Genomic DNA, 25,577 nt, shown 5'->3' with positions numbered 1-25,577 from the left:
ACATGCAAAGTCAACAGAAAAGTGCTTTTAAAACTAAGAGTGACAAAACAAAGAGTGGGTAGGACCGTGACTGGATAGTGAGAAGAGAAGCAGTGTTATCATACACTAGTTTGATAAACTAAATCTTGGTCCCTAACTTTCTGGAATACCTGATATCTTATTCATATGCACAGATTCCACTGCTAATGAAACTTAAAGAAAAAATGCTTTCAAGATTTTTTGTTTTATAAATTTCTAAATGGATTGCATCCTGATTAAAGTAATGAAAACTCCTCTCCTATGACCTAAGTTCAGATATTCTTTGGAGTGGAATTATGTGATTTGCGAGTTAGACCACAGTGGACTTGCAGCATTCAAAATCACATGCAAACAAGTTAATAATTTCAACTTATTAACTTTTTGAACACTGAGCGAAAAGCTTTTACCATTAATTGCTGTGTGTACATTTATTTTAGTTCTGTAGGAGATAAAGACTTCATTTTAACATCAGTTTGCATCTGGAGAAATCCTCCCTTGACTTTATTACAATAAAAGCCTAGAAAAATAACTATCAGGTTGTGCTTTTAGAAAAATGCATTTCTATGAATTTAATTTTGAAAATTCTTTCCTCACCTCATAATGTGGGGTGATTTGGGATTGGTAAATTCTAGCAGGTCCTTACTCTTTTGTTGCATACACTTGTTCAATACTTTTCTCATTCTTGTGTATTTCAGATGTAGCCAGTCTGAATTATTTGTGGGGAGAAGGGGGACTTTGAATATTCCCTGCTGGAATATAGCGAGGATCTGAGTAAAGCTTTCTCATAGCTGTGTTTGCTGGCTTTCAGTTATAATTGTATTTGACACCTTTTACAGTAAGGTGAATACTTTTTACAGTAATCTGTCCTGGTGTGTGACTGACAGGTGGGACTCACAGGGATCAGGCACAGCGTGTGGGAGCAGGCAGAGGCTGGCCTCAGCCTGAACTCCAAGGTAGAGGTGCTGTGTCTCCACCTTCAGCAGCTTATCTGATCACTGGCACTCAGGATTACTTCCTGGGGAAGCTCTTATGTACATGAACATGTGAGGAAGGATATGTGGGAATTACATGTTTCTTAAAATTCATTCTTCATTCCCATTCCTAGTAGCCATTTTCAGCAGATTTTCCAGAGCATTTCTAAGGGTGTTCCTGTCATCTTTTGTGCACAGATCTGAGCCTTACTCTGTAGAATTGCTCTGCAGATAACAAAGGGATGCTGCTGCTTGCAGTTATACCCCTGTGTATTTCCCAGACTCTGACATAAAATCTGTCATTCCTTCTTTCCTTACTCTCAGTTCAGATGTTAGACTGGATGGGTTAAGGGGTGAGGTGAGGCGAGGTGAGGCTTTCATTCAGAATAGAAAAATTAATTTTAGGCACTGCTAAACCACAGCATTTAACTCCAACTTGCTCGAAACAGCTCTGCAAGGGCATCAGGAGCAGTGGTGGGCAGGCAGATCTTGTGGAAGTGGCTCCAGCTTTAGGGACTTGGAGTGTGAACATCTCTGCCCATGTCCTGCCAGTGCTGCTGTGTTCTGGGTGTGTGTGATGTGTTCCTGAGCTTTCTCACAGCTTTTCCTGTTGGCTTGGTTGTTGGGTGCCGGAAATCTGTGGAAATGACAATGAGTCCTCTTGATTATTAAGCAGAGAGGAATAAATCCCAAGTTAGCAAAACTTCTCTTACATTTGTGCAGCCTTTTAAATCTAGCGTTTGGTGCCTCTTGGGCTAACTAAAAGCAGCAGTTTTTCAGCAGGCAGAGCTGAAAATCTCTCTCATCAATGAGAGCAAACTGTCACTGCATCAGTAAGGTGGCAATAAAAGGATTTTGGTGCTGGCTGTGGCCCTTTGGCTGCGCAGTGACACAGTGACACAAATGCTGGATGCTGTGAGTGTGCTGTGCTGAGGATCTGGCTGCTCTCCTGGGGGAGCTGCCATGACAACCCTGCTGCTGGTGGGGAATGCCCTGGCCGGAGTTCCTGCGGAGAGCTCGGGCTCTCTGAGGGGCTCTGGAATATTGCAGGCACCAGAGACCCTTTCCTGTACTCCTGCTGATGTTCACTATTGTCACAGTGGGTGAAATATGCAAATGGTCGTGACAGGTATCTGGGAAAGAAAAAAGCTTGTTTCTCTAAAAGCAGATTTTTTTATTACTTCTCTGATTTCATGGCTTTACCAAATTATTTTAACTTCTACTACTAAATTTAATGTGGGCATGTAATGTTAAAAAAAAAGGGAAGCAACTACACATTAAAATTTTAATCCATTTACAAGATTAAATCTTGCTTCCTGCAAACACTTGTTTCCCTTGCAAGGGAGTTAGAATGGGTGGAATTCCTTTTTGGTTTTAACTGTTTTGAAAGCAGACATTTGCTCCTTGACAAGGTGATTTTTATTGACTTTTGAGGATGGAGATTTTTTCAAGGTATTTGGTTTAGTGTTTTTAGAGAATGTCTAAACCATCTTTTGTTCTGATATCCTGATCCTTCTTGACATGCATTACTTGGATAGCATCATTATCTAAGTAGAATCATTACTCATATAATTAAAAACAGACAACTGTAAAGAGCATAGAAGGGATTCTATTTCTTTATTTTCTTGAATATGAAATACCTTTTAATAAAAGGGAGAATTACTTCATGATTTTTAGCAGGACGTTAAAACATGGAAATTAAATGCCTCAGAACATGAAAAAAACCAATTTGCAGATGCAATCACTTTAATTCAACAAATCTTCCCACAAGCAATTAATGTATTCTTAATACATGAAGCTTTGATATTTGATAGTGTTTTCAGATGTTCCTGTCAAAGCAATGTGTGTGTAGTTATAGGAAAAAGTTCATCAGCATGCCTATGTAACTATAAGCAAAAATAAGAGTGCTAAATGTCAGAGTTTTTGGAGGTAGGGGGCAGTCATATTTTACATTCTTGGCCCTGATGTTTCCTGCACTGCTTAGAGAGAGATCTGACTTACTGAGGAGCTGGAGTGCTTGTGTCATTAGAAATGAACATTATGGTATTACTGTGAGAAGGTAAAGATAAACTTATTGACTGTTGCTGTCTAACTCAGGATTTAGTTTTGAAAGCTCTGCGTGTGTTTATTTGGCTGTGCAGGTAACGTGCTTGCAGGACTTCTTTGGAGACGACGACGTCTTCATCGCGTGCGGGCCAGAGAAGTACCGGTACGCTCAGGATGACTTCGTCTTGGATCACAGTGGTAAGACTGCACGTCCTGACCCCACTGAGACAGGAACTTCTCCATCCCATTCCCCTGTTCAACCCTCCAGAATGGTGTGATTCAGGGAAATATACATGGGAGGATGTTTTCCAATGGATAAAAAGCTTTTTCAAACCATCGTCTTGATTCTGTAAGCCTGTTAAAATGCACCAACAAACCCGATCCAAATTCCTACAGAACTGTCCCTAAAGTTACATGGAAAGCAGAATTATAAAATGTTCTGCCATGGATCTAATGAATCTAAAATCTGTTAATGATGTTCACTTTTGGCATCTGTGACTGTAAGATAATTTCCATATTGCTTTCTTCATGAGATTTTTGAATAATCTCATATGTAGCCATGCTCATTTCAAGTCTTGAATTACCCTGCCAGACAATTCACACAGTGGAATGAATTCACACTTGTCTACTACAGACCAAGTGTTGGCCTTGTATATATTTTGAGGTCATAGGGGATGTTGAGTAGGGAAGGAGGTGAGGCAAGCTGGGACTTTGTGCCCTCCTTTCTGCCTTGGGCAGATCACGAATTGAACTTCTTTACGAAAGCTGTTTTTCCATAAAGAAAAACTTTGTAATGTAAGTTCAAGGAAAAAGCAGTCCTCTACCAGAGAGTTTTGGAATCGTCTTGAAATACCAAATCATAAAAATCTTGGGCTTTTTCCTCCATGTTCATGGAACTGTGGAATGGGTTGAGCTGGAAAGGACCTTTAAAGGTCCTGTCCAGTCCAACCCCTGGCAAGACCAGGGACACCTTCAAAAAAAAAAAAGTTCAGGTTGCTGAGAGCTCCATTGAATGTTTCCTGGGGTAAGACATCTATCAGCTCTCTAGGGACCCTATTTTAGTGTTTCACCTCTTGCTCAATAAAAAATGCCTTCCTGATATTTCGCCTGAATCTACAGTTTTTTACTTTAAAACCACTTCTCTTGTTCTATCACTACAGGTCCTACTAGACATGTTTTTTTTTCCTGTCTTTATTGTTAGAGCTGTAGGAACCCTGATTTTCTTTCATGAAAAAATTAATTTCTTGTAAAGAAAACTTGCCCTGGCAAGAATAATCAGGTTATTCCAGAAGAGCTTCAGGTTGTGAATGAAGGATTTTAATTCTATTTTTTTAATAAAAACAGCAGCACCTTCTGTTCCTGTAATTTTTACACACATCATTATTTCACTACGAAATGCTCAGTTGCAGCAGGAAGTATAGATGTATATCTACCCACTGGCCTGTACATTTGGATGGATGGAGGATTCAACTGCCTCCCATTCTGCTGTTCTTGCTAGGGTGCTGCTTTTCCAGAGCTGCTTGATTATGTTGAGTCAGTTAGTGTGGGGGTGGCCAAAAGGGTGTTTTTTTAACATAGTTAACAGCTAAAAAAATTACTTTATTCTTAGGAAGGAAGGGAAGAGCATGGTTGTATTGACTCACAATGCAAATCCCAGGCTGGGCATAATCCTAATTTCCCTAGCAGATTTTAAGGCTGTAAATGTGCTTTTTCCATTACCCAAGGCGCAGACTAGTTGAGCTCATTTCCTTGCCTTTTTCTCTTTCTTTCCTTTATCTCTTCAGCTATCTCTTCTGCTTCCTCTAATAGCTCTAGGGGTCTTTATGGATAAAAGCAGGGTATATACATGACTGGCAGGGCATGCAGCTCAACCTAATTTTTTTATGATGACATGGCATTCTAATGATGACATTGGCATCAGGGACAAAATATGGAGAGAAATTTATGATCCCATTTGGAGTGATTTGCTAATGATGCTAACTGTGGGAATTAAAATGTTACCAAAATGGCAATGCATGTGTGCTTACTGATTCCTTTCCCACTGAGGTTGTTATTTAATGATATGTAGACAGCAGTCTGTTGTTTCAGCCTTCTGGAAACGATAGGCATTTTTCACCTGTTCAAAAATTGGTCACAGCATCACTTTCTTGAAAAAGAAGGGAAGTAGTGCTGGCTATGCAGTTGCCCAATATGGAAGTGCCATTACAGCAAGAACCTTGGCATCAGCATATGTAAAAACTTGGATTGTAGTAATAATCCAGACTCAAGACGTGAAGAAATATTGTCTGCAGAATGTCACATACAGTATTGCATAGCTCAAATGGGTTTTTGTGATGAGTAGGTTACAGTTGTGAGATGCTCTTACAAATCTGTTTGACTCAGCTGGGCAAAGATGTTTAGGAAGTGCTGGTCATTTTCAGGATGACAAACAGCCTGGTGGTGTGTGGAGGGAGCCTGTGCATTGAAGTGTTGTCAAAACCCTTGACAGAGCTTGCTTGCTTTGTAGAATGTCGTGTCATGAAGTCTTACTCGCGCTCCGCTGCCATGAGGCACGCTGCGTCCAAAAGTCCAGGACCTTCACGTCGGAGCAAATCCCCTGCCTCAGGTACTGCTGCTAGGAAAGAGCTGAACACATCAAATGCACAAAAATTAATTGTTTTTCTAATGGGGTCTGTAATACAAATGTTTCCAGAGGGGCAAAAACCCCTTTTTTCATTTTGTCTCAGAGATTTAATACTAATCTAAAATAAATTTGCATTTTTTTTTTTTAATCCTAGGAAGACATGGTTTCTACTTTTTAATTACAGGCACATGTAGTTTCAGTTTATGAACCATTGGAGTAATTTGTGCTAATTGTGCTCTTGGGATATGTTTTCAGCATGGCACTTGATTTTCTGGAAAACTATTAACTGCAGGGTTATAGATGTGGTTAAATTCATGTTCATTAAACCAGAGTATACTCTTAAATTTTGAATTAGAAAGGTTTCTCCTATATAAGCCAAATGCTATCAGAAATACAGCCCTTTGCTGGTTCAAGTAATTTTAGGACATGTACTGTACTGTGATTGCCCATTAACAGAGAATTTTTCTTCCTGTGCTTGTCATAATTTCAAAGAGAGGTGTTCACACTGTGATTTTGCCACCAGTTTGGCTGAACACCATATCTTCCAAAAATTTTATGTAAATAAAGGGAGAAACTTGTTTTTTAAAAAATTCTTAACCACTGCATTTAATTTCTAACTACTTATTTTTCCCCTGAAATCAAACTATTGAATATGTAAATATATGATGCTCTTTTTTGAATGTAACTATAAATGTAAGCTTCTGTGTGTATTCAAAACTGTAACATGTTCCATATTCTCATCTCCACATTTGTTTTGCTTAATTGGTGCTGGTTAAAGTCATTTTATCGTTGGGTTTTTTTCAAGTGGAATATTAATAATCTGTTTATAAAGGTTGAATGTTTAACTGGAAAGCTTCAAAGGAGGATTGCAGAAAAATGTATCATGAAGGGCAAGTTTTGCAACTGATCTACATTTCATGCAATTCTTTTACCTCCAGTGAGATGATGTAGGATATCTATCACCAGTGAATTTAATGCAAAGTTTTTAGATATCAGTGCTGTCATTCCCATACTTATTTCTGCTTAGACCCTCTTTGGTTTGGTTAATTTGAAAAATGTATGCAGAGTGTGTGGTATTTGTCCTTCTATTTACTTGCCTTTTCTTTTTTTTTTTTTTCTTTCTTCCTTCCTTGCATGTTCAGAGCTGTTTAATAACTTCTTTCCTTAATGTCTTTTTCCTTTGTGTCAAATATATGAGTACAGTAAAGAGGGGTGGCCACTCCACTGCTCATTCTTCAGCAAAATCCCCAGGTGAGCCATTACTATTATGGCTGTATATCACTAGTGTGTCTCCTCCCTCTCCATTTACCTGTATTTTTGTGCTGTATTTGTGAATGTGTTCAAGTTTGAAACACATTTTGCATTGGATGAAACAGAGACATAATGGGTGTTGGATTTTTTTTTTTGTTGAGGTGGATCATGTCAGTGTAATAATGCTTTTCAGTTGTTGGACATCCACTAATGGTGTCAAAGTTAAATTTTTAAAGGTATAATTAGACTGCAAGTAGAGAGCATTCTAAGGAGCAATGCATTTGAATGTTTATTCTAAAGCATATTAAAATGGAACATTTTATGCCAGCAAAAAGACAGATGTGAGAATTACTAAAAAAAGCACTGCAAAACCATCTCATATGTTTCAATTTTATGTGCAATTTCTTATTTTTCTTGTGTTACTTCAGCCTAAATTCTACAAAAACTGAGGAATCATTCTTTCAGTTCAAAGTCAAAGCATTTGTGAAACAAGTAACATACAAATTGATTAGCAAATAAATTGAGTCTTTGGCTCATACTAGAAGTAAACAATTAAGAGGTTATTCATAGATTTTTAAGTTTTAAACATTCCAGTGTGCCAAACATGTAGCCTAACATGCACTACTTCAGAATGACAGAAAAGTTTTGGGGTTTTTTCTGTGTATTCACTGGTGTGCATGTGGAAAGAAACCTCAAAATAATTTATGCTTAGAAAATAGATTAAAAAGGTAATTTTGGCATACATAGGGAATAACCAGCAAATCCATAGCAGCAGATTTGTTCCAATACAGATTGCTGGATTATTGAGTGAGGGAAGAGAAAAAAATGCTGCTGTCTGAAATAGCAGTGTCATGATTCAGCCTTGGCCAGCAGCTAAGCACCACTCAGGCACTTCCTGACTTCTGTGCTGCAGCAGGATGAAGGAAGGGAATTGGAAGGGTGAAAGTGAGAAAACTCATGGGTTGAGATATGAGTTGTTAGTAACTGAAGTAACAATAGTAATAGCAACAATGATACTGCAATGAAAACAACAAAGAGAGAGAAATAAAACCCAAGAACAGCAAGTGATGTGAAGGAGCAGCTGACTGATGCCCTCTTGTCCCCGAGCAGTGTCCCCTCTGCCAGCATTCCCTCTCATTTTACTGCTGAGCATGGTGCTGTATGGTCTACAATATTCCTTGGATTAGTGGGGCCAGCTCTTCCACCTGTGTCCCCTCTCAGCTCGTGAGGAGCAGAAAAGGCCTCGATGCTGCTCATGCTCAGCAGTCACAGGAACATCCCTGCCTTAGCAGCACTTCCCAGCACAAATCCAAAACGTAGCCCTGTGCTAGCTGCTGTGAAGAAAATTAATTGCACCCCAGCCAGAGCCAGCACAAGCAGTTGGCTAACTCCCTGTAGATGCAAAATCTTTACACCTGGACAGGGCCAGTTCCAGCTTTCCCTGGTGTTGCAGTTGCTCAGCAGCTGATGTACAGTGGCTCTCCGAGGGCACTGGCAAAGAGGAATCTGCAGACAGCTCTTTCCAGCAGAATAAACTGTGTGTTCTATAGAGGCACAAAAGTTGGAAGGCACCTCTGGGTGTCATCTAGTCACACCCCTGGCTCAGAACACTGCCCTTCTTCACCAAGAATAGCTGAGATATTAGCAAAGAGCTCCAGCACTGTCAGTGCAATCTGGGCTCCTCTTCCTTGCACAGTTTTGGGAGGGAAGCACGTTATGTTAACCAGCCAGTTTCACTGGAACAACTTAGTGGTTCTGCCAATGCTTGAAGAGGATGGTAGTGACTTAGACAAGGATGCCTTACAGTGGTCATGTCCAGGAAGTAGTGACTCTTCTCTGAGCTGTATAAAAGAATCTTAGAACAAGGGAAAAAAAATTTTCCTCCTGTGGTACTAGTTCGTCATTTGGAAGCAAACTCTGAGATATTTCTACTGAAGTATCTCATTTTTGGTCATGCAAGAAGCAGAAAACACTAAGATAGCAGTCACTAGCCCTTGCCATTGTCATACCTGCAAATTTTTTCTAAAGCAAGGATGCATTGGTTATCCAGAACAAATTGTTGGAGTCTACAACTTCAACAGGGTAGTGTACTCTTAGATGCTTTCAGCTTCTCAAAAAAAAACCCCAAAAAACCCAAACCTTTAAAATCACCTATTTTTCTTACAGGCAAACATTGTTAAAATCAAGATGAAAATATCCTAAATACACTGAATACTTTTAAAAGAAAGTACTAAGGTTTATGGCCTGTAACAGAACTAGGAATATAAATCCAAGTTATCAGACTTTAAGATAGACTTATAAAATAGCTAAACACCGGTTAGTTATATCTTAACATCAGACACCAGAGAAGGAGATTTTTGTGAAAACCAGGGATTTGTGGAAGTTGCAGTGCAGTCAGCCTGGCCTACTGACAGATGGGCTGCCCAGGTTGTAAAAATAGTCCTTGAAAGGCATCTCCCAAACTCAGATAATGTTAGGGTCAGTGGACACTTGTAAAATAAATCCAGTAGTTTAAGAAGTGATGCATAACCCGTGACAGACCTGAATTGTGCAGGTTATTTAATTTGAAGCTCAGTTTCTGTTTACCAGGGTTGTCTTTTCTTTCTGGAAAAATAATTCATCACCGTGCTATGAAGCATTTTTAGCTCTTAAATTTCTGCCTAGTGTTCTTCTCTCCCATGAAAAGTGAGGATCAGCTGGAAAGAAATGATGTCTCATCACATAACATTGCATCATATTTGTGTCTGATGGACAGTGTGCTATTCTCTCTGCATAATGAAATTTGTCAGTTTGACCTTTTCAGAAAAATACAAGGACTGACCTAAGTTATATTCAATACACCAGAGAGATAACAAATGTTGTATGAGGCCTGTCTAAAAATCTGAACTGAAAATGAATGAACCCTTTAAGACAAGAGGGAGGATATTGTGTGTTTTCAAAGACACTTGTACAAAAACAACCTACTAGCTTTTCACTTGTGGAGGTTTTTTTCCCCTAAATCAACATTTTCTGAACTACTGCTAAAGTGTTCTGTTATGCAAAAAAATAATTGTTCTTATTAGAACTCCTGTTCTGTGAAATATTCTACCTAGAAAGTGAGGCCTTGATCCAAACTGAAGAGAAGGAGGGTCAAATATCCTCAGAAACATTTTCTTTCTATAAATGTTATTGTATGATACCACAATTTATTATGGAATTTTTAAAGGCTGTGGCTTTTTTTTTCCCCTTTGTTCCTGTGCCCAAAACTCTTGCCCTGGCAAAGGACAGAATGGGCCTTTTTAATCTCTGGAATGACAATGCAATGATTCCTGTCTCCTTGATCCCATATCCTGCCACATGAATTTTCAGGGTGCAGTTTTGTGACATGCAAATATATATGTTATTTTTGGTCTATGTTTACAGACTTCAGTAATAACTTTTGATTTTTATTCATCTTTTCTTTCATTTTTTTACTTTCATTGCTTTGGCCAGTTAATGGAACCCCAAGCAGTCAGTTATCCACCCCAAAATCTACAAAGTCCTCCAGCTCTTCACCTACAAGCCCAGGCAGCTTTCGTGGACTCAAGGTAAGTGCAAGAACCATTAAACACCCTAAATTTCATTACTGTGTGACACTGGTGCTGAAGGAAAAATAAAAAGCTATAATTTTGGAGGGTAGCCTTGCAAGTATGATTTTTGCTAATGTGGAAAATAGATCTGAAGTAAGATTTTTGTGTTTTGTCTGGATTGAACACAGCATAGGAAAGGCAGAGTGTGATGCTGGCTCGAATATGCCACTTTTTCCTCTAAATTTTCCATTTTTCTGTGGACTGCAGAAATCCTCCAAGCAATTTGTATCCCTTCAGCCTGCAGAAATGTAGTATTGTCTTATAGTCTGTAGCATTGCCCAAGTTTCATCTAAAGCAGACTTATTTCTCCCTGGCACCACTTTCACCCCTGAATCCAGTCTCCTGCCAGAAAGGGTTTGAGCTCTTCCTCTGGGAGCAGCCTGATGTCTGGCAGATTTTTCTGTGTTGCACCAAGAGATTTCTCTTCCTCTCCCACTTCAGAACTGGCTGCGTTTGCAGCTCTTGGAGGCTGCTCTGTGCCTTTGGCTCAGTGAAATAAAAGGAACATTCTGGGTTGCAGGGGAGCATCTCATTGCTGCATTTGTGCAGCTGTCCTTTCAAGGGGAATTTTCTTATGGAATCATAAATTGCAGCCTTTCTGGAAGCAGACTGGATGGTTTGCACTGATTATTCTGATCAAGTAATAGCTCCTATTGGTGAGCACAGCATTTGTGAAGAGGCTGCATAATTCTGTGGAAAACTGTTTTCTCTGTTAAGAGACTGGCTAAAGGACGTGATTTGAATAGTGCTCAGATTTGGGTTTTGACATGCTAATTGTTATCAAGTCTTGTTTTGCAAGGAGTATTGGCACTGGTTTTTGCCAGACTGCTTGTGATAATTCTGACAAAGGATTTTGATTATTTTAATTTATTTGTTTAATTTATTTGTTAAATTGTTCAATTTTAAATTAATTTAAAATTATATCAGTAGCTGTTTGGTTCAATAATTTTCAAGAGCAATAATAGTTCTGACATGGAAAATTAGAACTGTGTCTGTCTGGACAGCTCCTCTATGGAGCTTACAGTAGAGGACACCAGAATCACTGGGCTTGAGGCTCTCAGCTGGTCTGCACTATATTTAACAAATGCTCTTTGGTCTTTCTTTAATGAAATTACAAGTTTAGAAACGAGATCATTTGCCTTGGTTTTTTCCACTGCTGCCCTGTCTGCTTTTAACTGATTAAAGTTGCATTAAGGCAGAGATAATTCTGATAGCAGCAAGCACTTCTCACCAAACTGGACATGTCCCTTTTCCCATTCTCGCTCAAGTGGGCTGCTGTACGTTTTCACTTTGGAATTTAATTGGTGCTGGGTACTAATGGGTTTTTGTGTCAAATTATTCACCCCCATATGACCAAAGAGAACAGCAAAACCAAATTAAGCACCTCAGATCTGATGTGTTACTGAGGTAGTGAGTACCTCTTGTTTTGTCCTTTAGGATGCATCTGTTTAGCAGTAGTGTCCCAGCTGGGCTCCTGAGACAAAAGATAGGGAAGGTTATCAGGGGAGTTCCAAAAGGATCAAGTGTGCTGTTCAGTCACACTTGTTTCTCAGTTTTGTTGTAGTAGTCAGGGCTGCTTTGGGGAAGCATTAAACCAGTAATACAGAGGCATAGTTTTATGCAAAACCAGATTCTATTAAGAAATTCATACACCCTTTTGTGAAATTGGGATTTTTTTGTTTACTCTGATGAGAGAAAAGGGGGAAGCAGGGAACAATTTTATTATTTGGTGATTATTGCTTTTCTCTTTTGTTTAATATTTCCTTGTTGCTAAGACTGCATTGCTGCACAGACAAGCAGTCTGGCTTCCTGCACTTGTGTAAAGAAGGTGCCATGACTACAGCTGAATGAAAACTTAGATATAAATACTATGTCAGTGAGAGAATAAGATGTATTTTAGAGTTTTCTGTCTTTGGGAGTTCAATATTTTGAGTGATTTATTGTGCACAAATCATACATATTTGTTTTTGTAAAGGAGAAACAGCAGGACTGAATAATGGTTTTGTACAAGCTTGAGGCAGCATAAAAAAGGGAAAAAATCAGAGTTGATGTTTCAGAACATCAGAGCAGCTGCACTTGAACTGCACTTTAAAAACTGTTTTATTTGAAAAGCCAGAGCAAAGTAAAATATTTTACTATAGATTAGAACCTTGCTAAGCTTTTTGTAGTTTGACAATCAATGTAAAGCATAAGTGATAGTGCTAGTCATCAAGGCAGCCAGCTTGCAAAAATACTGACTGCAGCAGCAATTTCTTCTCAGTCTCAGACACTGAATCTTATATCATATTCTCTGAATGCCACTGTTCCTTTAAAGTGCAGCCTCTTCAGTCCCCAAGGATTCCCTCTGCTTCACAATTCTTTTGTTAGGAGTTCAGGCACAGAAAATTCCTCACAGGAAAGACTCCTTGTGAGCAGTTTATCTTTAAAGGGAAGGGCTGTCTCTCTGTCCTTTCTAGCTCTTCCAAGCAGAGGGCCCTGGTGCTATTAATTGTTCACTATATACAGAAAGTCCAGCATCCCAGGCTTGCAGAAGGGTTTTAAATAGTGGACTCTAAGGTTATATTGGAGTCAGGAGTTAAAGCTATGTCTTAATAATAGCACACATGATGGAATTTCCCCACAAACCCAAATAGAAAAAATAAGTGACAAATGTGGATACTATGCACCCAATACTCTATATAGTCTTATTCAGGCTGTTTTATTTTTAACAGCCCAGAATCACTCTGCAACTCAGCATTTCACTTAGCAGAGGCTTTGTTTCAAGGTGAAGATTTAGATGTAAAAGTTAAGAAGTATGGGCATGAAGTAAATAATTACTCTGTGCAGTGTTCTCTTTTGATCAAATGTGCTGAGTTGCTTATTTTCCTGTTGAATTCCGATGGAGATAAAATCTGGTGCATGGGTTAATAATAGTGGTAATGGTGCATTTGGTGTCACAGGACAGCTGACCAAGAGAAGCCCTTCTGCTGCTCTGGAGGCAGTGGAGAGGTTTAACATTTTGCTTTGTTCTAAGTGTACATTTCCATGCAAAGCTGTTATGGGTGATTTGACTCGTAGCTCTACCAGTACATCTGTTATTCTGCACACATTGTGCCATAAAAAAAAATCCAGAGACTAAATTAAATTTGGAAATTGGTGTAACTTTGGAAAGTGGTGTCATGAATTTCTTATGCTTACTTGGATTGCTTTATTGTCCCCTCTTGCAATTAAGGACCACAAAGTCTTGCAATCTTTTTAAAAAGAAAAAAAAAAAAACATCCAAATAAAGAGGCTTTACAGTTGAAGCCTTTAGTAGACTCAGAATTATGATAAATAACTTTGTGTTTGAATTTGTTTGGGTGTTACTTTTGCAATTGGTGGACCACATGACCAAAGTGAAAGGGCATTAGAACCTGATCCAACAAATAACTTAAGTACTTGCTTAACTTTCAGCAATTGAGTAGTCCCTTTTACTTCAATGAGGATGTTAATGTACTTAAAGTTAAACATGTGCTTAAGTGATTTGAAGGATTAGTGCCTATCTTCATCAAGGTTTTTGATCTCTTCAGTTGTACACATGTTCTTTGTGTGTAGTTATATGTAAAGATCATTTACATGTGATTATCCAGCCTAGTGACACAGGGGCCACAGCAGTTCATAGGGGTTCTTTAAGTGATGCGTTTGGTGAATTTACAATTCATGTGTAAGGATCAAAAAAAAAATACTGAGTTTCTGTCTTACACATTATGTTGTTATTAAGCATTATAATAGTAAATGCTCACAATATCTCTATGAAACACTGATTATATAAATAGCATTATGTTCAGAATGTCTTTTAGTCCCTTCTTACTACAGACATTCAGGATGAATTGCAATGACATAACCAAAATGTCCCCAGATTTCAGAGAGTACTTCTGCAAAGTTAATCCACAGTTCCACTGAAATACTGATACTCCACCGTTAGATTCACCACCATCCCATGTAGCTGCCAAGGAGTTAGGTATTTCTTTCAATATGAAAATAATCCCCAAATGTTTCCACAAACACTTGAGTCACAGGCACTCTTAATGCTGAGTGCAGAGGTTTACCAACCAAGGTACCATTCCACTGCAAGAGAATAAGGGTTTGTATTTGTGGATCCTTAAAAAATAAAATTCACCAGCTGTGGAGTTGTGGCAGAGTTAGGATTAAACCTGCCATTTCAGATTCGATCTAACACCTCAGCCACAATGGCAGCATTAATTTTATTTTATTTTTGTATTCATTTCAGCTTTTTTCCCTGTTAATGTTTGCTTCCTTCTTACGGTAAGAAGGAATGTGCTCAGTCATGCTCTGCCCTGATTACAAGACTGAAGGAAGTTGGAAATGTGGGCTAGATGTTCCCATGTATTGTCACTCACAGAAAACCCAAAACAGATTAATATTTTAGGCTGATGACTGATACTTGGCCATGGTCTGTTCTGCTATCTCTGCTTCATGCTTGAAGGAAATGTGGCTGACTGGCTAAGAGACTGACTCGTGATTTTGTACAAATGTCATTTAACCCAAATGTCCTTGTTCCTAATCCCTGTTAAACAGACAGATAACTCAGAAAGACAGCAGCCTTAACACAGCCTGGGTTTAAGTTATTAGCAAGGAGCAGAGTAATAGCTGCCTGCTTGCTGTTTGGTGCTACTTCTCTGCCAAACACTGGTAAACTTTGTTGTTTCAGGGGCTCTGCAAAATGAAGTTGTACAGCTCCTAGTTACTGTACCTTTAGCTGATTTGGCAGCTCAGCTGCCACTAGAAACTTAAGCATTCATTAGCATTTCATGAGCCTTTAGACAATATCCCTATCTGTCAGTTCAGTTCTTTCCCTGACAATAGTGTTAATGATTTAAAATATTCAGCAGAGTAACCAGACAATGTCAGCTAAAAGGCAAAATGCTGCATTTGCATTCCCGGTGTCTCGAAAAGCCATTTCAACAGACACTGAGCTTAAGGCAGAGAAGCATTTTAATCCTTCCTGTGGCGAGTGCTGAAAACCACCAGAATGGCCCATGGAGAAAGCAAGATCTGGAACTTCACAGAACAGCAAGAAACGTTTCATAGAGAAGGGGGAATGATCTAAACTTTATTTCAATTTCATGCATCATCCCTATACATAAGTGTAATAGGAGAGCTTATAAAAGTGGTGCACAGAACACATCCAGTATATTTGACTATTTATGGCTTTCATTCTTATGCCTCCACCCCTTTCCAAAATAAAAACTAAGTGTCGTTTACATCCCTGGGCAGCATGACAGGATGACTTAAAGCAGAATAATGAAGATTCAAATCCAGTATCAAATAAGTTGTTAGTGCAGGAAAATCAGTTTTCTTCAGCTGCCGTGCTTGAAAATTATTTAGATATTTGTTTGTTTACAGTGTCACAGTTACTAAAACTGGATCTATGTCTGGATACAAATCTGACATCTATATTGAGATGTTTGTAGGTGTCAAAATCTTCACAAAAATCTTCACATCGATGATAGCCTAAAATATAGTGCAATAGATGGCTGAATAAATCTGATTATCATAGATGTACCTGGCCACCTAGGCCAAAATTGCAGGTGTAGCTGAAAGGACTTTCCTTTGCTGTTTACTGAAATCTGTTCAACTGCTTATCTAAATAGAAATATTGTGGCTGAATCTTAAATTGGTACAAGTGACAATGATGATAAACTTTGAGAAACAAGAATGAAACTAAGACGGGAGTGGAAAAGTAAACTGAATTTGTACAAGTGGTTTTAGTGTGGTTTTGTTTTCAACTTTCTGCTTTTTTGTATGGCTCTTTCTTGTGATTACCATCAGAAATTATAAGTTCTTTTGTACTTCCACAGATCTCCCCACATGGTGGATCTTCTTCCAACGTGAATGGCGTACCTGAATCACTCCGTTGCCAGAGTCCCGAAGGTAGGACACCAGGAACTGCTGGCAATCCTTGCCAGAATCTTGCTGTGGATGACACTTGTCTTAGCCCTATCTGGTGGCTTCTGAAGACTCCAAATCATTTTCTGTTTGGAGATGTTTGTTACCTTGTTGGTTCACCTTGTAAAAATTTTAGCCCAATTCATGCATCAAGGCAGTAAAGTAAGGAGATAAATTTTGATTTTTTTTTTTGTCCATTGGTAGCATATTACTGGACCTTGCTCTTCAATAGTCACTGTTAGGAATTTGGCTGATTTTGAGCATGACCTGCATTATCACTAGAAATGTGTTTGTGGCTGGATTGAAAGAGGAACCCTCCTCAAAAGAGCTCATTGTGCTTCAGGTGGAGCCACTGGCCAATCAACTGACCTTAGCTAAATTAAATATGTCATTCCTCATCTCTTTACAGTAAAGTCAATTATTTTAAAATATTTTTAAATTTAATGTTGGGGTAATGTATTTTATTTAAAAAATACTGAAATAAGCATCTATCAAAATTACTTGCATTTTGAAAGTTTTAGGAGTACCTATAATAACTTGAAGGAATTCAACAGATAAAACTTTTTGGGTCTTTTATATGCATTGTAGCTGAATCTTATTTGCATTTTTGCTTTGAGTTTGCAAAAAAAGAAGCCAAAAAAGTAATTTGAGGTCAGAAAATTTTAGATTAAGAACTTCTAACTGCATTCATTACTTTTAGAATATGCCTATACAAGAACATAGCAAGAAGCTTATTTATGTGTTCAAAGGTCAAATATCTTTGGGTTCATCTTGTTCTTCTTTACACTTGAGATAAAACCAAGGGAATTGCAGCAGAGAAAACAACTTGCTTTTAAGTTTTGTTTTGCATTTGTGACTGTTTTTTGTCTGTGGAGCCCATTGGGGATACATTGCATCCTGCTGACACTTATTTTCAGCTTTCATTACTGACTTCTCTATTTTTTTACAGGCTTGAATGGAAACAAGTTCTCAGGGTCATCTACCATTCTTGAGAAGTACAAAGTGGGGAAGGTGATTGGTGATGGCAATTTCGCTGTTGTAAAGGAGTGTGTGGAACGGTGAGCAAGGAAACTGTTCAGTCCTGCTGCTTATTGTGCTGGATAAAGCCCTGTGTATTAACATAATTTCCTATACAAATATAATGAGATGAAAGCGAAGAGCAGTTGCAAAAATATGCACACACTTCAGGAGAAATAGGCATAGCAAAACATGCAGAGCTTCCTGTGTTTTCTTGTAGCAAAGGGGTACGAGAGCAGCAGAGAGCCATGGCTTTTTATCCCACAAAATAAAGGAGCCATCACCTTCTCATGGTGCCTCCTGAGGAAACCCCACTGCTCTTCAAGAAATCTCTCACACTACAGATGGTTGTGGGTGGCAGGAAATTCTATGTGGCATCTAAACAGAGTTTGAGAGACCCTGCACCCCTTCTGCCTCAGCAGTTCTGCTGCTGTGGTGTCCCCACTGCTGCTGTGATTTGTCACAGCTTCCAGCATTCTGTGGGTAGAGTGCTCTTAAAGACATGCAGTTGTTGGCTATCAGCCTCTGCTGGTGGCTCCCTTGGGCTTGCTGCTTGTGTTGGGTGCTGTGGAGGAGCCAGACACTTCAAATGAACACTGCAACATGCCTGAAGTATCCTTGTGCCTGGCTCCCTGTGGGCTGGGCAGGATACCTGTACAGACCTGTGCACTGCTGCTGCTCTTCCTCTGCAAGCTTTGTGCCACACTTTGCTGCCAGTGCAAACGTAGCAGATGATCTGACTGTCACTTTCTCAGTGTGTTTTTTTTAGAACCACCTTCTGCTATTTCCGTCAACCTGAGAGTTAATCTCAGTTTCTTAAATATTATGAGGAATCTCCAGTTTGTATGCAAATACTGGGAAAACTCAGCAAATTACTTTGAAAAACATAAATGTTAGAGAGACATTCTATTATTTGATCCCCACCTGCTGGTTTGAGTTAAATTGAAGGAAAAACAATTTGGAATGGAAACACCTCATTCCAGAACTGAGGTCAGACTAACAGATCTGTAGTTTCCTGGGTCTTCCATCATGCCCTTGGAAATTCAGTGTCAGCAAATGGAAGGTCACTGCTCCCACCCCTGTGGGCTCAGGAGACTGGGCAGCACAACTTCTATCAGTGGCACTAAAGACTGAGGCAAACAAAACAAGCATTCCAGGCCTTTGCTTTATCTTAATGTTAGTCAGGTGACAGTCTTCAGCAAGTTCCAGTGTTTTCTTTCCAGCTCCCTTTGCTATTGACTCGCTTAAGAAATCCTTAAGTGACTCAGCACTGGCCAGTTTCAGCCCTCATGGGCCTTTGGCCCCTCTGCTCCCCCTGCAGCGTGCACCAACCACAGCTCTCAAATCTTCCTGCAAAGCCCCACCTTGCTTCCAAAGATCCTCTTGAACACCACAAGGAGTTCCCTGCTCAGCCAGGCTGGTTCTCTGCCACTTAATGTTTGGGAAAATTGAAATCTCCCACAGGAGCAAGGGCTATGGATGCTCTCATCGTTACTCACAGAGTAACTCATCAGTGCTTACATCCCCACCAGGTGATCCCAGACACCCCCTACACCACCTCCTCTGTTTTCCACTGCCCTTATCTTCACCCAGAGGTTTTCATGAGGGATAGCAGGTTAAAAGCACAAGATAACATGTTTGTTATCAGAAATATAAGCTGCACATTTTGGAAATCAATTAAATCATACTGGAAATGGGACAAGGGCTGCTAAGTCACTGAATGTCATCTGTGCTTTTTAGAATGAGGAAAGTGGACTACAAAAACAACCTTCCAATTGTAAAAATTTTAAAAAGGCACAATTACACTTCAATATCTAGTTTTGTATCTGATAAAATCTTTAATGCAGCATTATTAAATTAATTTTTTATGAAATAAGTATACAAAAACAATTGCTAATAATAATGATGAAAGAGGAAATGCCAACTGTAAATGCTTCTCTTTTAATTTCTATTATTATACAAAAATTCTGATAGTGTTGTGCTAAGAAGCCTTAGCTGTGGAGCCAGGATCCTATTACAGCTACCAGCTGGCATGTTCTACAAAAAGAACAAGAAAAGAATAAGGTGGTCTCTTTTGTGCCTGTGTGTCTGTACATAAAGACATGAGTCAACAGATGGGCACTGACAGCTCGAGGAGAATCCCAAAACCTGTCAGACCATGCTGGTGTAGGATGTGCAGGGATGTTGGCACACAAATTGTGTGGGTTGTAGCCACCTTTATCCCTGCAGTGTAGGACATTTGCAGGAGGGGTTTGAAGTTGTTGGATGATTTGGCTTTGTGAATGTAAACTCCCCCTGCTCACAGCACGGCTGCAGGAGGTTCCCCAGGTGGATGCTGCTGATCCCAGGCTTTCTGATAAGATGGTGTAAAGCACAAATTGTGGTTGTGATTTCCACACGCTGCTGTACTCGTAGCAGATCTTCCACCGGGTCTGTGCCATCAGAGGGTGGCATTTCACAGATCCCATTTAGATAAGGGCTTCTATCTAAAGAGCAGATCAGGTTGTAACTATGACAACCTCGCAGCCACAGCTGCACTTCCAGGGCAGGGATTCTCGCCTGCAGTTTTTCAATAATGCATAAATGGAATGTTAGGTGTTAATTCAGATCCTTTTTCTGTAAGGTGCTGATTTTGACCAGTTGTAGCTAATGCCAAATGCAGTGAAAATCATCCTGGAAGTTTGAAAATGTGCCTTTTGCTTTTGTATATACCTCCTGTTTTCTAGTGGTGTTCTGATACACACTTGAGTCTGTAGGCACTGACACAGTACAAAATAGCAGCAACTTGGTCTTACAGCAATTTCATATGGTTTTTAATTCATCAATAAGTAATAATTCCATCTTTTTTTGAAAAAAAAAAGATTAAATTGTGTTGCTTTTTTTCCACTCATCTTCCCCCCATCTGGAGAAATGGAGATTTTTATTGCTTAAAGGGATGAAAGACAAACAAGAGCTCCTTTCTGTGAAAGTATTTGCTGAAAACAGTAATCCTTTTTTACTTTGTGTATGACCCACCCTGTTAAATGTCATGGGACTGTAGATGACTGCTGCAGAATTTTGCAAAATACTTAAAAAAATTGTAATACAAAAGCTCAAAATCAGTGCCCAATAAATTCTACAGGATTTTACACTATCTGTAATGGACTATGGCATTTTGGCTCTGTTGAATCCTATTAAATTTTTGTATTAGGGTATCAATCTTCACACATATACATGTATGATTTTATCTTCAAAGCCTACCAGTTGAACAAAGCTAAGTGGAAGGCTGAAGGCAAATTTTGCATGTTGCCTTAAAGGAGTGACAGAGTTGTGCCAGGTCACAAAGAAGAAATTGCAGCTGGATGCTGGGATTCATGCACCCAGGGAGCTGGATTGTGGTAGTCAGGGAAACAGCAGGCACAAACACTGCTGGGGAACAAAAACCAAACCCAGGTCTGCTCTGTGAATTTTCTGTCAGCACCCTCCACGGGCCCCAGCATGTTGTTAGGGTGGTGTATTTACAGAAAATGCAACAAATTTTCTAATTATTTGCTCTCGTGCTTTTCTTGCTCAGATCCACAGGAAAGGAGTTTGCCCTGAAGATCATAGACAAGGCCAAGTGCTGTGGGAAGGTAGTGTACAACCACTGCATGTGCACAGAGCAGCACTAGCAGCTGCTCATTAGGCATAAATGGTGGGTGTGGTTGGGTTTTCTGACTATTTTCAGAGTATCTCTTTCACAAGATGATAATGTATCCAAGAACCAAATAATAAAAGCAGTGAGTGTTAGTCTACTACATAATAGACAAAAACCAAATTGTTGCCTATTTTATTGGGCTGACAAAAAAAAAGTGCTAATATGCACCCAAAATTTATTGGACTATTGTGATGTGTAAAATATGAGAGAGGAAATTTGCAGCTATATGTTTATTTATGCAATTCCCATCCCACTCTGTCTCTTCTTTTTCTCTCTGGATGGCTCAACATGCTCCTTTTATAAGCAGAACATGGATTTGAAAAAAAAATTCACAACCTTTTATTTCTGTTTATGTGCTGTCACCTTCCTGTTTTAACAAAGATGTCTTCTGTTCTGAAAACTTTCTTTTAATTCAAAATTTAAACAGAAAAATCCAAAATTTTCTCTTCAGGAGAACGGTATCTCATATAATGCAAGCAAATATCTGAGAGCGTCAGACCTCTTCTTTCCCTTCATACTTCTTGAGTACAGATATTTTTAAGAAGGAAGAAAAACTGCCTTCCCTCTTTCTGTGATAAGGAGGAGAGATCCTTAAACAGAAACAATTTATCTGTGCAGATTTTAAACCATGTTTTAGATGCTAGGAGATGAGGCTTTCATTTTACCTCATATTCTCCAGGTTTATTTAGAAAATTTAGAAAGGAATCACAAAAATGTGCAGCCACAAGAAAAAGTGCTAGGATTGCCTTTCTGAGATTAAAATGTTGCAATTTCTTTAGCTGAGGAAAGGGTGACCCACTGCGTTCCACTGCAAACAAAATTTTTGGATGATGTGTACAGCTTGCAACTTTAGATGGTTTTTATTACTTGTCTGAGTCAGCTGCTTAGGTATCATAAATTGGAATGGTCTGGAGATAGATAACCTATTTTACAGAGTAGAGTTTAGAGGAATTTTGTATTTATCATTCTCCTTGCTTTAAAGCATCTATAAAAAGAGAACTCAACCCTGTGGATGCACAATTTCCCATTTTGAAAGGACCTATATCTGTACAGCTAGAGACTGTTGGAAGATGTTTATACCTCTTAGGGCATTGGCAGAATCATCCTGGGAGAATTCCAACAAAGGAAATAATTAAATTTTGCTACAGCTTATTCCTTCCTCACTCAGTTCCACAGCCCTGCCTTAAAAATACCCATCCAGCCCAAATTTGGATGATTTAAGTGTTGCTGACTGTTCCTTGATCTTGGATGTTCAGAAATTTGAATCCAATTGACTGCTTTCTACAAGTGGCTTAAATGTTCATTACACAATAATGTCTTTGTAAATAAATCATATTAATGTAGACTGAAACATATTGCACTATCCAGGAGAACACCATAACAGGTTTTGGAATTATTATTTTTTTTACATGGCAAAACATGGCAAACAGTGGGGTGGTTGCAAATAACTAGATACATATCAGTCAGCATTTTTTGAGGACAGATTTTTGAACAGTAACTCAACAACATTCTGGAGCCTTTTAAAAAAATACTGTTTATTTTAAGTATTAATTATACCTGAGCAGTTCAGTCAAGAAAGCACAGATAAAGCCATTGTGCCTTAGTTGTAATTAATGGGTGTAATAAATTTAATATGTCCCCTGTTCTTTAGGTTGAGAAAGCTGTAATAACATTTTAGTTTTTGCTTGGACTCTTAGTTTTGAATTTCCAGGCTTCCATCCCTGAGGCTTAATATGCTGTGGCTGTTCACGTCTGTCTGGTGATGAGATTCAGCATTGTGTTTAACAGAATTGCTTCCTGTTTGTCTGTTTTGTTTTCTCTCCAGAGCACTTTGCTTGGAGCAGGCATATGTTTGTTCAGAGTGACAATTGCTGCTCTTTCAAAGTGAATTTCAAAGGTGTGGTGTTTAACCCCTGTTTAACCCACTGCTCTCCCACCAAACGAGATGCACCCAGGCATGTGGTTTCCGAGCTATGCAGCCACAGAAAGCTTTGCCAAAAGCACAATGCATCCGTAAATAACCCCAGAAAAAGAAGGTGCAGTGGTGTGAGATCTCCAGGCACTGCCTAAGCACAGTGGATCACATCTCCTCCTGGTGCTCTGCTCACAAATGCATGAAGTGCATGCTCCTTATCAGTGCATTTAACATGGATAAGTTCCCAATCCAGTGACATGATTTGTTCCCTGCCAGGGTGGAAGGATACTCCTGTCTGATGCAAGAATTTTTTCTTTTTCTGCAAGCATTCTCTTCTTTTGCAGGGAACCTAAATACAATATCCATATTCCAGCATTTATAAAGGAAAACTAAAATCATTCTTCACACGGAAGGGACACGTACATTTTTTTTTGCTTTCCAGTGTTAAAATGTTCTAGAAAACAAGGCATTTGAAACTAATTTGTTCTCAAAAGCCATTACTTCCTCAGAAGCAAAGGGAAAGGGAAATTGAACTCAGTCTGTATACTGTTAAGCTGTTGGAGTCACAACAATTTAACTGAGCTACTACACATTTTGTAGATTGTAAATCTGAGCAGACATATAAAATGAACCAAAATCCATAACCAAAGCACTTAGAATGGTTTTTTTTCTTGAATACACTCCATGGCTTTTTTAAAAAAATGAAGTCCTTGGATGCAAATCCTAGGTAATCTGTCCTTGAGTAACCTCTGCTAAATGAGAGGTGAAGGCTGGAGAGGATCAAGAAACTTGTTAATTGTTGATGAGGGGTGACAGGTTCCAATGATCCAGCTGGGGGGCAGAAAGGTTCTGAACTTAATTTCACCTCATAATACCCACATAAGAACATAACCTGCACTTCCTGAATTGCTGTCATGTTCTGGGGTCTTTTTAGGAGATGCCCCATTTGTTATCTGTGTGAAATATTTTTTAAATTAAATGTGGTCAGTGATGAAATACAAATTAAGATCCAGCAACTGAAAGTAACTGTCTGCTATATAAATTAATCAACAAAAAGGGTGCTCACTGATCGAGTGATTGGCTGATCAAAGGAAAAGTGAATTGGCAAATTCATGTTTCAGATGAACTCCCATCCTCTTCTGAACAGGAACACCTGATTGAGAATGAAGTGTCTATTCTGCGCCGGGTGAAGCACCCAAACATCATCATGCTCATAGAGGAGATGGACACCCCCACAGAGCTCTACCTGGTGATGGAGCTGGTCAAGGTAAGGCTCAGGAGCCTTTATTTGTCTTCTTTGAATGTGCTGGTGTGAAATCCGAGCAGTATCTAAGAACTCTAAGATCTTGGGAGACATAAACAAATAAGGTTTCAGTGGCAGCGTGCATTTTTAAATCATAAAAATACACCTGTCACACAATTATATGAATGGGATTTCTCTCTCTTCAGAGTTGTAATTTGACTATTAACACAGATTTGAGGTAATTTTGAAATGTGCACAGTCTAGAGAGAAGTGGATAGTGGGTTTTATATCATGCCTACAATATGCAGGGGTGATAGTGATATGGATTTAGTAACAGATTTTACTATTCTCATTATCTAATAAATTGATTTAAAGAAATGAACTCTCTGTAATGAATTTATCTTAATAGATAAGACAAATAGATTTAACTCATGTGATTTTCATCCTGGAAAACCACAACTCAGAAGATCTCACCCATTTTGCTTATATCAAACATCTCACCAGAGAACAGATGCTGCTTTCATACATGTACAGAGAAAACACAAATATCCTTTTTGCTGTCACCTTGTGAGACAAACACACAAGTAGCATCAGGTTCTAGTCGTGCATTCTCTTGTCTGAGTTCTGTACATGCACAGCAGCACTGCACATCAGCTTGATGGGCATGTCAGATGCAAATAGCATACAGCAAAAGCAGTATGCAGTAGGAGCACTGCTCATTTTTTGAGGAACACTTTCTATTTCTGACTGAGACACTGTTGCTTTCAGGAGTCCCATCTAGAATGGTTGCCAGACTGGGAAGCCTCTAAAGGAAGTGTGTAGTTGTTGAATACATAATTTCTGAAGCCCACTTATCTTTCCTCCTTTCCAGAAGTTATTTTTATACCCTATAGGCTTTTTGGGGTTTCAAGACAGGTTTTTTTTTTTATGTTTTAATTCACCACCATCTTGGCCTGTATTTCCTGAATTGCTGCTTCTCTTTGGTGAGCATCGAAGTGCTTGGAATGCCACCCACAGCTCAGACAGATCACTCCTACAGATGTATCCAGGGAAACCATCATGGAGATACCCACGTGAGATTTGTTGTAATGGCTGAAAATTACCCATCAGTAACTCACTCACACAATTCTGTGTGTTCCCAGAGGAATAGGGCATCCATAAACAGAGCTTGGCACATTCAGAAATCACCTGGAGGTTTTGCACTTTGATATATCTCAATCAGTGGATTCATTTATGTTGGAATGTGTTTATCTTTTTTTTTACTCTTCAGCTGTATTTATT

At 39.0% G+C, this 25,577-nt stretch overlaps 1 protein-coding gene across 5 annotated transcripts in view; it reads left to right on the top strand.

Annotated features, from left to right (window-relative positions):
* Positions 1–25,577, top strand: part of DCLK2 (doublecortin like kinase 2) — a 78,375-nt gene that overhangs the window by 40,687 nt on the left and 12,111 nt on the right. For 3 of the 5 annotated variants that reach the window (XR_005626456.1, XM_039698446.1, XM_039698448.1), the window contains exons 3-10: positions 3,131–3,233; positions 5,542–5,640; positions 6,862–6,909; positions 10,381–10,475; positions 16,358–16,430; positions 17,395–17,503; positions 21,016–21,073; positions 24,201–24,320. Coding sequence is in view for 3 of the 5 variants with exons in the window: in XM_039698446.1 (XP_039554380.1) it covers positions 3,131–3,233; positions 5,542–5,640; positions 6,862–6,909; positions 10,381–10,475; positions 16,358–16,430; positions 17,395–17,503; positions 21,016–21,073; positions 24,201–24,320 (705 nt within the window). In the remaining 2 variants the exon portion in view is untranslated. The remainder of the gene's footprint in view (positions 1–3,130; positions 3,234–5,541; positions 5,641–6,861; positions 6,910–10,380; positions 10,476–16,357; positions 16,431–17,394; positions 17,504–21,015; positions 21,074–24,200; positions 24,321–25,577) is intronic. The other 2 variants (XR_005626457.1, XM_039698447.1) reach the window with 1 other exon arrangement.

The sequence above is a fragment of the Passer montanus genome, unplaced genomic scaffold (genome assembly GCF_014805655.1).
Source record: "Passer montanus isolate IOZ18808 unplaced genomic scaffold, ASM1480565v1 scaffold125, whole genome shotgun sequence".
NCBI lineage: Eukaryota > Metazoa > Chordata > Aves > Passeriformes > Passeridae > Passer > Passer montanus.
The sequence above is the reverse complement of the archived record's forward strand: the minus strand, read 5'-3'. Positions and strand labels throughout refer to the sequence as shown.